General features: G+C 47.0%; 1 protein-coding gene across 1 annotated transcript; it reads left to right on the top strand.

The window, feature by feature from the left end:
- The first annotated feature begins 1,372 nt into the window (after nt 1–1,372).
- On the top strand, nt 1,373–12,392 carry CHRNB1 (cholinergic receptor nicotinic beta 1 subunit). Its single transcript, XM_080922307.1, has 11 exons — nt 1,373–1,480; nt 1,569–1,708; nt 2,288–2,332; nt 3,012–3,121; nt 3,276–3,384; nt 3,649–3,796; nt 4,353–4,562; nt 9,682–9,905; nt 10,939–11,120; nt 11,449–11,596; nt 11,863–12,392. Exons 1-11 carry the CDS (start codon nt 1,423–1,425, stop codon nt 12,001–12,003), a joined length of 1,515 nt encoding a protein of 504 aa, XP_080778433.1. The 5' UTR covers nt 1,373–1,422; the 3' UTR covers nt 12,004–12,392.
- The last annotated feature ends 1,329 nt before the right edge of the window (nt 12,393–13,721 follow it).

Below are 13,721 nucleotides of genomic sequence, written 5' to 3'. Positions count from 1 at the left end.
AGCCATATTATTATACTAGAGTAAGTTCAAAACCACCCTTCCACTTTCTCTAGCGATTATTTAAGCATGAGCTATGGATAGAACTCAGCTATGATTAATTAAGAACTAATTGGTTCTGAGCTGTGCTTGGTGGTGGCATGTTCCTGTAATTCGGCATCTGGGAGGCTGAATCAGAATGATTTTGAGTTGGAGGCCATTCTGAACTACAACAGCAAAACCCTGTTTCAAAAGCCAACACACACACAGAGAGACAGAGACAGAGACAGGGAGACTGAGAGAGATTACCAATCAGTACTGAACAGATCAAGAACTACTTCTTGCTTTTCCTAGATAATTTTCTAAAACGCACTCCAGAACTAACCTCATTTTCACATGGTTTCTAGTTTCAGCATTCCAACTGGGGTTCTGCCAGGGAAACGGGAGTCTGGGGAAAGATACAGGAATTCTGCAAGAATATACCTGGCTCCTAGTAGGGAAGGTGAGAGGGAGAAAATGCCAAGGTTTGGTTAAATCTGTGTCTGAACACTTAGCTACCTCAGCAGGAATTCCTTCCAGATCCCCTTTAAAGCTGAGGTCTTCCATTCCAATATGATGCGAGGTAAAGGGGGTTGGGGGGGAGGCCAGCCTGGGCTACATAGTGAGTTCAGAGCCAACCTGGGCTATGTGAAACCCTGTCTCAAACAACAGGAAGCTGAGGTCTATAACAACAATAACGCTAGGATTAAAAAGAACAAATAGGGACACAGCCTTGACTCCCCCTCACAGCGATGAGACCCCCAACTCAGCAATAAGTTCAACTTCTCCAAGCCCTCTACTGGTCAGGCCTAAGAAAAGTGCCTCTTGGGCTTCCCCTCATCATGTATCCCCAGAGCTTCTAACTAAATAGAATTTACTTTACCTTACAGCTTATAACCTCAGGTGGGTTTTAAGTACCCAAAAAGGACCTGAAAACCGGGAAAGCCATGGGGAACCTCTAGTAAAATAGGGGGTAGATTCCGAGTCTAGGAGATGTAGGTGGAACCGTCTTTGGAGGTCCTAAGGGAGGGGCTAGTGCTCAAAGACAGGTCACTTTTCCTCAGGCCCTTTTACTTCTGGCTTGTTGTAAGAGATGCCCTCCTCCCTCATACAAACCCCGCTCAGGCTCCGCCCACCTCCTGGCTCTCGGCTCTCAGGGGACTGGGTCTCCACTTCATGCTTTCTGGAATTAAAGATGATTTATACAACCGGGGTGTTATCTGACATTTGTGAATGGAGGGCGACTGCAGTTGCTCCGGGCGGGACCAAGTCCCCAGGGTGGGGCGGGTGGGCTGGCAGCTGGTCCCCAGACAACAGGTGCACATTCCTGGGCCACTCGTCACTTCCCCTAGCCTGGCGGCCTCGGCCGCTCTTCGGACAAACTCAGTGAGCGAAAGAGGCAGGGCCATGGCCTTAGGGGCGCTGCTTCTGCTTCTGGGGGTACTCGGGACGCCCCTCGCCCCAGGTAAGTCAGTTTGGGCTCCGAAGAGGCAGAGAAGAGCAGTGGTCACGGCCAGCCCCCCGAAGCATCACTTAGTGTTTTCCTTCATCAGGCGCCCGCGGGTCGGAAGCCGAAGGCCAATTGCTTAAGAAACTTTTCTCGGACTATGATAGCTCGGTGAGGCCGGCACGGGAGGTGGGAGACCGCGTCGGGGTCAGCATCGGCCTCACCCTGGCGCAACTCATCAGCCTGGTGAGCGCGGCACTGCGGGTGGAGGTCGTCCGGCAGAACCGGCCGGGGGCGTGGCTTTAGACGCGGGCCCAGAAGACCGGCAGCCAGTGGGCGGGTTATGCTAAGAGAAGAACAGGCCCTTGGCGGTGATTGGGTGAAAATCAGACCAATGAACTAGTTCGTGGGGGGCGTGGCCTCTATGATAGACACAGACTACTGTTCCGCTTACCCGCCTGTGGGCGGGTTTTGAGGCGGAGCTGGGGCAGAAGGACCTACCGGGAAGACCTCGAGGCGGGGCCCGTGTATATTCTAGCAAAGTCCAGCAGAGCTTGGTGCCCAAGCAGTCAATAAACAACCCTGAGCGGAGATTCAGAGTTGAATCCATTAGACGCTGGGCGTGGCTCGAGACTTAACCAAGAGATAAGAAAGGAAAGCAGGCCTCAGGGTCTGGTGTTTTGAGGTTGATATGAGATGGAATTTGCACCCAAAATGGTGCAACTTAAAGAAAGGGGCTAGAGATTCCGTGAAGAAAGTAACCTGCCAAGCCCGCGTTCCTACCTACTTCATTTCACTTCTGCCTTTAAAATTTTTCCATTCTAGAACGAAAAGGATGAAGAAATGAGCACAAAGGTGTACTTAGACCTGGTATGGAGACCCCGTGGGTTAGGGAAGGGCACCCCGTCTCCTTTATATTAATCTCCTAGAATGCTCAGCCCAGGAAGATTTTTTAAAATAGTACTTATGTTCATAATGTACACATATAATAACTGAAACAGAAGCTCGATCAACAATTATTTAAGGCACAAGTTTGGGGATCACTAATTTGAATTCCCATCCCTTAAAATGTCGTAGGATAGCTAGTGCAATCTTTTCTGTTATTTCTTAAATTGTTTTGTTTCTGTTTTATGTGAATGTGTGTTTTGCTTATATATGTCTGTAAACCACATGCATAACTGGTGCCGGCGGAAGCCAGACAAGGGCCTCTGATCTCATGGAACTAGAGTGACAGATGGTTGGGCCTTCCAGTTTGGGTCCTCTGGAAGAGCAGCCAGTGCCCTTAACCGATTAGGTATCTCTTTAGGTCCCCCTCTTTGTTTTAGACTGAAGAAAGAGAGTTCCGTGCGGGGTCTGCGGGGTCGGGGGATGAGGGAGGAAACTAGTTAATGTGAATCCCAGAGAGTGAAGGCAGAGCCAGATCCCTTTCCCATGGACCCACTAGTCACCCTGAGCTACTCCCCTTTGCACCTCTTGCTGGCACTCGCGACCCCTGAAGCCTCTTCCAGGCCTCTAGCCGGAACAGTGCTTTTAGCCTCTGCTCCTCTAGGAGTGGACCGACTACAGGTTAAGCTGGGACCCCGCAGAACACGAAGGCATCGATTCTCTCCGCATCTCTGCGGAGTCCGTTTGGCTCCCTGACGTGGTGTTGCTGAACAAGTAGGGTCTTTCTAAAGCCTGGGCGGGGTTGAGGCATGAGGGGATTAGGGTAAGCCATGCGGGGGGCGTGGGGGGGGGTTTGAACCATCAGGGAGGGGGCAGGGTCTCCGGAGGACAGATCCAGATCCCAAATAAAAAGATCTCTTTCCTTTAGCAATGATGGAAATTTTGACGTTGCCCTGGACATTAACGTCGTGGTATCCTTTGAGGGCTCTGTGCGCTGGCAACCCCCTGGTCTCTATCGCAGCAGCTGCAGCATCCAGGTTTCCAAACTTTGTCTTGTTCTCAGACTTCCTCGCTCCCCAGCTCCGCCCAATCCTGTGCCATAATTCCTCCTGACCCAAACCTCTTGTTTGTATGCCTGACTTTACACTGCCCTGCTTTGGTTTTCTGCCTTCTTCAAAGGTTGTCTGCCATTTCTCTGACGATCCCTTCTCCTTTGTAACCCGAATCCAATGACCTCCCAAACTTCCCGAGTCCTTCCTTGCCAGCTCTTTGGCAGCTCCAGTGTCTTCCCCTCCATCCAGGTCACCTACTTCCCCTTTGACTGGCAGAATTGCACCATGGTGTTTAGTTCCTACAGCTATGATAGCTCCGAGGTCAGCCTGAAGACAGGCCTAGACCCTGACGGACAGGAGAGGCAGGAAATCTACATTCACGAAGGGACCTTCATTGGTGAGTAGGCATGGTTCTCACATCCAAGGCTGATCGACAGTGAACCTGGTGGGGTCAGCAACTTGGGGATGATGATCAATACTGCAAATATGGATAAGGAAGCCAAGCAGGATAAGCCAGATTTTCAAGTCCAGCACTTGGAGGGGAGGGAGGGGTGAGGCAGGAGTGTGGCTGTATATTCAGGGCCAGCCTGGACTACATTCAGCGGCCCTGATTCTTAAAACGACAAACGAAAAGTGCATACAACACACACACAGGGAAGATGAGATAGCTCAGTGTAAATGCAAATTTGACAACCTGAATTCAGTCCCGGGAACAGTGGAAGGAGAGAACTCCAAAAGTTGTCCTTTGACCTTTGAATTCACGTGTACACACACACACACACACACACACACACACACACACAAATATTCAAAACAAACAAACAGAAAAACAAAACAAATATGGAAGTTGAGATTTCTTTATTAGAGGTGGGCTGCCTAGCAGTGTGCCATATGAGGCGCTGACTAAGGGCAGCTACCACACCTGGGTTTACTAATACTGTCTCCTTCTCCAGAGAATGGCCAGTGGGAGATTATCCACAAGCCCTCTAGGCTAATCCAACTACCAGGGGATCGGAGAGGAGGGAAGGAAGGACATCGTGAGGAAGTTATCTTCTATCTCATTATTCGGAGGAAGCCTCTCTTCTACCTGGTCAATGTCATTGCCCCGTGCATCCTCATCACCCTCCTGGCCATCTTTGTTTTCTACCTTCCACCAGATGCAGGTAACGGACACGGGCTCCAGGCCCTCTGTGTCGTTAGCCCCGCTTCTTCCTTCTCACCTTTTAGTCCAGATTAGTTTTTGTTTTCTAAGATTTGTCTGTGAGCTGGTAGTGATGACCCACACCTTTAATCCCAGCACTTGAAGGCAGAGGCAGCTGGGTCTTTGAGATCCAGGCCAGCCTGGTCTATAGAGCGAGTTCCAGGACAGCCAAGGCTGTACAAAGAAACTCTGACTTGAAAAGAAGAAGACTGTGTGCTTGAGCTTGCGTGCACACACACATACACAGTTGCACATACACACACACACACAAACACACACAGAGAAGCTGGAGTTCCAGGCATTCCTGAGAATCCTGGGGCAGGAAGTACTGGGATCTGAACTCCTCAGACCAGACAGAACACTAGTTTTCTCTTTTGTAGCTGCAATAAAAGACTGGCCCAAACCAACATATAGGAGGAGAGGGTTTTATTGAGCTTACAGGTTACAGTTCACTATCGAGATAAGCCAAGGCTGGAGCTCAAAGTAAGAACTGAAAACCAGACCATGAAAAAGCATTACTTCCTGGCTTGTTTCCTTTGGTTTAGTCAGCTACTTTCTTTATACAATCCTGAACCACTTGCCCAGGAATGGCACTGTCCCACAGTGAATTGGGCTTTTCTGTATCAATTATCACTTAAGAAACTGCCCCCTACTTGCCCACAGGCTAGTCTGATGAGGTCATTCCTATTGAAAAGTCCTTTTCCCAGGTGTGTGAAATGAACACACTGAAGTTCATCTAGACAAGCAGTGAGTGTTCTTAACTACTGAGCAACCTCTCCAGCTCCCATCTTAGGTTTCTTGCCAACTCAAACCATCATGGATTGGATATCAGCCATCCCAGGTTCTCCCCATGCACAACTAGACCCAACTACAGGCTCTGCACCCCCTCTGCCTCAGGGCTTCTCCTCACTCAGTAACATTTTCACTCTGTCCCTTTAGAATCCCAGCTTCCCATTCTTGGAGCTCCCACGTCTATGACAAACCAAATTCCAGGCTAAGCCAACTTTTTGTGTTTCCCATTCATAGCAAACCACCTTCCTCCTACCTTCCAGACACCAACTGGTGCCTTATCTGGCTGTCTCATTAGGAAATGAGAGTTGACTTTTCTCTATAAGGAAGTACAAAATAGCAACAGTCATTATGGACAAGTTCCGTCATGACTGTGTATCTGAGTTTCCTGATCTGGATGGGGCAATTGCTGTCTCCACTGCATGGAATGATTTTGAACAGTGACCAGGTTAATAAAACTCTACCTGGTACCTACTAGGATCTATGCAAATTTGTTTGTCCGATGCTTTTGAACAATTGTTGGAAGGTGATACAATTGGATCATATATGTAAATTCCAATCTTTACAGTAACCTTTCAGGTAAGTGCCAGATTGTCATTTCCAGTTATAGAGAAGGGTTAAGAGGCTGAAGGAGTTAAAGTCAGTTTTCCTGGCATCACACTCAGGTCAGTATCTTAGCATTTGGGAGGTTGATGCAGGAGAATTGCCAAGAGTTTGAGGCCAATGAGTATGAGCTTACCTGGAGTTTCATAAGCAAAACCCTGTCTCAAAAAAAAAAAAAAAAAAAAAAAAAAAAAATCCAAAAAACAAAGCAAGCAAATGTGAAAATGAATAAACAGACCCGTGTGTTTTCCTCATCTCTAGCATCCTGTCCTCTATCCAGAAAGGAAAAGAGATGTTATCCAAGTACATATTTCCAAGTCCTGTAAGATGACTCAGTAAGCGAGATGCTTGCAACCAAACTTGAGGACCTGGGTCTAATATGGAACCTTCAAGTTCTTGGACACACACTCACGCATGCGCGCGCGCACACACACACACACACACACACACACACACACACGCACACACACACACACACACACACGCATGCGCACACACACAATGTTAAAAAGAAAAAAGAACCTACTTACAAATACAATCACTTTCTTCTGGAACAGGGCAGTCTTGGAACCTAGTATTACAGGACCAAAATAGAGTGAGCTGTATAGCTTATTTCTTTCAGTAGCTTTCAGGAAGTTTGTAAGGTCTCTTGTATGACACGGGAGGAATCATCCACTTTTGTATACTGTTTTTATTTTTAGATTCTTCAAATTGCTATATTGTTCTTGAAAAAGCTACAGAGATTGGTCAATTTGTTCATGCAACTATGTCTGTGGGAATCCTGTGATGTGCAGAGCACTGAAAATGTATCAGGGAATAAATACAATAAAAACTGGATTGAGAACGTGGCTCAGTGCTAGAGCACTAGAGGAGGTCTGTAGAGCTAGTCTACCATACAGGAAGCCCTGGATTCCATCCCAAGCAATTGGGGGGTGCAGGGGTGGCAGGTTTAGTTGGCTGAACATTTACCTTGTATGCATTCATGAAGCCCTGAGCTCAATTTCTAGAACCCATTTATAAACAAACAACAAACAAGTAAATAAAATCCCCGACTTTCTTCTAGTGGGGATGTCAGTCAATAAATTGATTCTATGTTAGAAAAGAACACATATTTTTGTTTGTTGTTTTATTTCGTGTTTTTTTTTTTTTTTTTTTTTTCCAAGACAGGGTTTCTCTGTGTTGTCCTGGCTGTCTGGAACTCCCTCTGTAGACCAGGCTGGCCTTTACCTACCTGCCTCTGCCTCCTGAGTGCTGGGATTAAAGGTGTGTGCACCATACCCAGCTTCTGAATGAGTTTTAAAGAGAAAAATAAAAGAGGGAGGGGTTGGAAAGATTAAATGGGGAGGGGAGGGACTCCTGTTAAACCGGCACTCAGAGAACAAAGAGTTTGAGGCTGCCAGGCTACATAGGGAGGATGTAAGGCTACAAAGTGAGATCCCGTCTCAAAAAAGGGCTTGGGATGTAGCTGTAGTGTTTGCCTCTCATGCTCAAAGCCGTTGACCCTTATCACAGAATGAACCAGACACAGTAGCAAGCCCTGTTATCCTAGCGCCAGGGACAGGAGGAAGGACAGGATGATCATAAAGTCAAGGTCACCCTCTGAGCACAGGGAACTCAAGGCCAGCTTGAGTATGTGACATCTGGTCTCAAAAATCAAACAGAGCTAGACAGGAGGCTCAGCTGGCTAAGGCACGTGCTGTCAAGTCTGATAGCCTCCGTCTGTCCCCGGGACTATAGGACTCTTTCCAGGCATGTGTTACCACACCAGTTTATGGGGTGTTGGGGATTGTACCCAGGGCTCCCTGTATGCTGGGGAAGCACTGTACCAACCAAACTCCATCCTTAACCTTAGAGGCTGCAATTTCAAAACAGCATCCCTGCAGTTGGTCCCTAGGCCCAAAGAATAAAAAGGAATGAATGAGTGAATAAATACCTGGGCATGATGGCACACATCTTTAACCCCAACACTCAGGAGGCAGGGGCAGGCGAGGCTAACCTAGACTACAGTATTACGTTCCAGTAAGAGACAGGGCTACTTGAAACCATTCAAAAAGCAAAATGGGTTGGCAAGATGGCTCAGCCAGGAAAGGTGCTTGCTGCTAAGCCTGATGACCTGAGTTCAATTGACTGCCACATGATGAAAGAGAAATAACTCTTGAAAACTGTCCTCTGGGCATGGCTCTTGCTCTCCTATATATACACATGTACTATATATGCACGCACACACATGTCCTCAAAATGAATATGAGTGAAAATGAGTAAGATTTGATGTTAGCCAATGCCTCAAGGGCTTTAAGTGGGTAGGGAATAGCCCTCAGGTTTCAGGCAGAAGGACCTGCCAGGTAGGAGAGCACAATGGTGTCCCAGTGAGAGGATGTCACCTACATTTGCAAAACAGAGGTTTGAAAGGATAGAGAGGAAGGTGCACACCCAGAACCCAGTACTCATTGAGGCAGGGGGATCACTTTAAATTTGAGGCCAGTCTGAAATGCATATAGTAAGTCAGTTCCAGGCCAGCCCGAAGACAACGTAAAACCCTGTCTCAAGAGTATGTGACAAGTATGGTGGCATGAGCTCCTGCACTGGAGCCCTGAGTTCAAGACCAGCATGAGCAAACCAGAAAATAATACACCTCCAAACCAAACACAAAAGGAACTTCTTTGGATGAAATATCATTGCACTGTTAGATGCCACACTGAAACCAAGTGTGGTGGCAATGCCTTTAATCCCAGCTCCCCCCACACCGCACATCCTGACATGAACAGTGAGCTCCAGGCCAGCCAAAGCTACAAAGTTCAGCCCTGTCTTTAAAGTGTGTGTGTGCCCGCGTGTCTTTGCGTATGTGTGTTTGTCTCGTTTTTAGAGTTTCATGTAGCCCAGGCTAGCCTTGAATTCAACATGCAGTTGAAGCATTGAGCTCCTGATCCTCCTGCCTCTACCACCAAAGTTCGAGGATTGGTGTGACACCATGCTAGGCCTAATTTGCTTTATATGGTAGTAAGATAACATAATGATACCTATATCCCAACCTTTAAAAAAAAAATTCTGGTACTAAGAATTGAATCCAGGGTCTTAAGCATGCAAGCAAGGTTAGCACTGTACCAGCTCATTTGGATTCCCAGTCTCACCCAGCCCTGTTTGCTTAAACAGTCCAGGTTGACCTTGAATTTATTCTGTAACCCAGAAGCAGGCTTTGAACTTGCAATCCTCCTGTCTCAGCCTTGAGAGCAATTGGGCTACAGAACCGTGCCTGGCCCAGCTAGGAGAACAGCTTGAATAGTAAGGGAGTTTGTAGACACGTTAAGTTTGCGATGTGCTTTAGATATTCAGTGGGAAAAATGAGTCGGCATTTGAATGTAAGCCTGAAGTTCAGAGGAAGTCTGAGCTGGAGGAACAAATATCAGAGAGATTTGCATATAAACCTGCGCTTAGGTTGGAGGCATGACTGTTTTTCATGCCATAGAGGTTTCCTTCTGGTAAACACTAATCCTTCTGGTGGTGTTAGCACACATCTTTAATCCCAGTATTTGGGAGGCAGAGGCAGGAGAATTTCTGAGGTTGAGGCCAGCCTGGACTACAGAGCAAATCCCAGGACAGCCTGGGGATTCACTGAGAATCCTTGTCTCAATAAAATAAAATATATTTAAGGGGGGGGGGAGACTATTCCTTCTGCCTTCTCTGTCTTCCAGGAGAGAAGATGGGGCTCTCAATTTTTGCCCTGCTGACCCTTACTGTGTTTTTGCTGCTGCTGGCCGACAAAGTGCCTGAGACCTCCCTGGCTGTCCCCATCATTATCAAGTATCTCATGTTTACCATGATCCTCGTCACCTTCTCAGTTATCCTTAGCGTTGTGGTCCTCAACCTGCACCATCGATCACCCCACACCCACCAAATGCCCTTGTGGGTCCGCCAGGTAAGAGAGCTCTCCTCATCCAATCTGTCTCAATGCCCGATTTTACAACCAGCCGGGTGTGGGAGAAGATGAGGCTAGCCTGGGCTACATAGTAAGATCCCATCTGCAAATGACAGAATAAAAGGAGGGAGGAGAAGCATCCTTGCATTTGGTTTTGTGTCCAGACTCTGCTCCTGTCTTTCACCAGCCTGGACTTGACTTTGGGAGCTTACGGAGAGCTGCAGCTAGCACAGTGAAGGGCCAAACCTGTTAGGTGGTGAAGCATTACACAAGTATTTTTCCTTCCCACCCCCATCATTTCATAGATCCGGCATGTTCTTCATCCATGCAGTTCATGTGGAGGCCCAAGGAAACAGTCTCAGTTTTAGATGCCATCAGGGTAGAAGACTTTGGACACTAAAATTCTCAGGATGCCTCCCAACCTATTAAAGACTTTTTTTTTTTTTTTTTTTTTTTTTATACTTCTGAGGCAGTTTTCCCTGTGCAGTCTTGGTTGTCCTGGAACTTGCTTTGTGGACCAGGCTGGCCTCAGAGATCCACCTGCCTTTGCCTCCCAAGTGCTAGGATTAAAGCCACCATTATCTGACCTAAAAGAGCTCTTTTTAAAAGTGTATATACATTTTGTGTGTGGAGTGATCGATATATATATATATATATGTATTGACATATATATATATATATATATACTATATAATTTTACATGTATGAATGTTTTGTGTGTACACATATGCACTGCCTATGTGCCTGATGCCTGAGGCCAGAAGAGCATCAAATACCCTGGAACCAGAATTACAGATGGTTGTGAGCCACCATGTGGCACTGGAAATCAGGGTCTTCTGGAAGAGCAGTCATTGCTCGTAACTGCTGAGCCATCTGTCCAGCCCTTAAACTGTGAAGTTGAGGTTCTGCTAGTGTGTAGCTCAGGAAATCCGTGAGTGTGTCCCTAAGTACAGGGATGGACACCCAGAGAGGAAATAGTTAGCTGCCTCCTTTGTGGTCTGAAAGCCCTCTGTAATATGTCACTACTCTATAGATCTTCATTCACAAGCTCCCTCCATACCTGGGTCTGAAGAGGCCCAAACCGGAGAGAGACCAACTAGACCAACTACCCGAACCACGTCACCCCTTTTCTCCAAGAAGTGGCTGGGGCCGAGGAACTGATGAATATTTCATCCGGAAGCCTCCAAGTGATTTTCTTTTCCCTAAACTTAACAGGTAAGGCTTAAGTCAGTCACGTGGGCAAGGGAGAGCTATAGCTCCCTGAAGACCGCGGAAGGTAGTGTGGCCTAGCATCATGGGAGTTGTAACCCTGTCAGTTTTTGTATTGGGAACCCGAAGCATTTTCAAGTTTAAAGAGCCAGAAACTTGCAAAAGTCTGGAGAGGTCTGTGCTGCCAGGGAGATCCGGAAGGGCTCTCTCAGGTTTTGAGAAGTACCAGGTTGTTGGAGGAGGCAGCTGGAGCAGGGTCAACAGGTCAACTAGAACTGCTTGTTCTCTTTGAACCCCCGTGTGTGGTGAAACAGTCCCCGCCCTACACACACAGGTTTCAGCCTGAATCATCTGCCCCGGACCTGAGACGATTTATTGACGGACCAACCCGGGCTGTAGGTCTGCCTCAGGAGCTCCGCGAGGTCATTTCTTCAATCAACTACATGGCCAGACAGCTGCAGGAACAGGAGGACCACGACGCAGTAAGTCCAGAGTCTGACGCGGGCTCCGAGACCTCGGCTCCACCCCTAACTTCAAGCTCCGCCCTTAGAGGCCCTTCCGTTTCTGATTGGAAGTGTGCTTGGCTTTGTCCCTCTTCCTGCTTTCCGACTGGTTCCTTACTTTCGTATCTAGCTGGTGCCTGGCTTTTGAGCTACTTGCCTTTTTCTCACATTAGGAAAACTGAAAGGGGTGGTCTTTCCAGGGCTCTGGACCTGGAGCTTATTTATTTATTTCTGCCTACCCTTAGCTGAAGGAGGACTGGCAGTTTGTAGCCATGGTTGTGGACCGTCTTTTTCTGTGGACATTCATCGTTTTCACAAGCGTCGGGACCCTAGTCATTTTCCTAGATGCCACGTACCATTTGCCCCCTCCTGAACCTTTTCCTTGAGGACCCTCCGGTCATTTTTGCCAAGTGCTGCAGGTACTCTCAAGCTCTATAAAGCTTGGCTCCAGTAAGAATCTTGTTTCTGGAACGGCGTTGTAGTAGAACTTGGGGGCTAAGCAGGGTGCCGTGGAACCACCAGAAATGTCCTTCTACTTTTATTTAGAGTTTTGTTCTTCTGCGGTTTTGTTTTTGTTGTTGAGATAGAGTCTCACTCTGTGGCTCAGGCTAGCCTGCAACTATGAAGTCCAGGCTGGCCTCAAACTCTCAGACAATGGAATTACAGATCTGGTAAGCCAGCACACTTGGGTTTTGGTTCTTGAAACACAGAATGTCAGAGGTTAATATCCCTAGCATGTGCACAGGTCCTAGCCTGTAAGTGCTTAACATTTGTTGACGGGGGGGGGGGGGGGGGGAGAATCTGGAAGGAAATATAAAATACCACCTACAATTGCATGTATTAAAATTAAAATGTAGAAGAAATGATTAATAAGTTTTGTCTATTTTTAACTTTCTATAATTTATTTTTTGTAAGATTACCACCTTTAGACTGAAAAACCTATTTCTAAAAAGTCAGCGTTGGCAATAAACATTAAAAAACAAATCAAAACAAAAGGAGTGGTGGTGAATGCCTGTAATTCCAGAACTTGGAAGACAGAGGCAGGAGGATTGCTGAGTTCAAGACCAATCTCTGCTACATATTGAGATCTCATTCAAGCTGGACATGGTGTCTCGTGCTTAAAATCCCAGCTTGGAAGGCTGAGGCAGGACTGCTGTGGGTTTCAGCTAGGCTAAGGTAAAGAATGAGAGCTTGTCTCACAGCCTTGGCACACAAGCCACTAAACTCTCACACTGTTTCTGTATCTGTAAAATGAAGCAGAGGTAGTGTGTACCTCTGGTTGTTGTTCAGGTGAGGGCAGGCACAAAAAGTTCCTAGCAATACACACCAGAGTTTTCACACTGGTGGATTTGTTTGGATTCTTTATTTTACTTTTTGCCTGTGTTCTTGGGCTGTATCTATTGGCTTGTTTTATCGTTGGAATTGAACCCCGAATTGCAAACAGTAGGCAAGTAGTCTACCTCTGAGCTACATAACATACCTTATGTTTCCTCCATTTTTTGATTTCATGGTTTTGTTATTGTTGCTTAAGACAGAGTCTTGCTTGATGATACAGTCCAGGCTGGCCTTGAACTCTCAACAACCCTTTTGCCTTACCCTCTCAAATGCTGGGTTCAGTTTTTCACCACGCTATACAGTTTTAACTTTTGTCTCGAGACAGGATCTCATACAGTCCAGGATGGTTGAACTCACTACAGAGCTAAGAACAACCTAAACTCCCGATCTTCTGCCTCTTCCAAGAACTGGGATTATAAACATAGACCACCAAGCCTGTTTTTGAAGTAACTGAGATTCTGAGATTATAGGTACACACCCACCATGTCTGTTTTTGGGGGACATGGTCTCACTATATAACCATAGCTAGCCTGGAGCTTGAGTAGACCAGGTTGACCTCAAACTCCACTTGCTACTGCCTCATGAGTGTCTAATTTTAAGTTTGAATTAAGGACTGGAGAGGGATGATTCTGAAGCGTTGGCTGCTCTCCTTCGGGACCAGGATTTGATTCCTGTTGTCCGCATGTGCAGCTCCAGTCCCAAGTGGATCGAACACCTTCTTTCTGACTTCCTCTGGTACACGTACCAATATGCAAGCTAAACACTCAAA

This window comes from Micromys minutus (assembly GCF_963924665.1).
Source record: "Micromys minutus genome assembly, chromosome: 10".
NCBI lineage: Eukaryota > Metazoa > Chordata > Mammalia > Rodentia > Muridae > Micromys > Micromys minutus.
The sequence above is the reverse complement of the archived record's forward strand: the minus strand, read 5'-3'. Positions and strand labels throughout refer to the sequence as shown.

Excerpts from the sequence above, each read along its gene's own strand:
- CHRNB1 (XM_080922307.1), top strand. The coding sequence starts at position 1,423 with ATGGCCTTAGGGGCGCTGCTTCTGCTTCTGGGGGTACTCGGGACGCCC. Across the intron at positions 9,906-10,938 it reads TGCCCTTGTGGGTCCGCCAG|ATCTTCATTCACAAGCTCCC; the intron begins GTAAGAGAGCTC and ends ACTACTCTATAG. Across the intron at positions 11,597-11,862 it reads AACAGGAGGACCACGACGCA|CTGAAGGAGGACTGGCAGTT; the intron begins GTAAGTCCAGAG and ends GCCTACCCTTAG.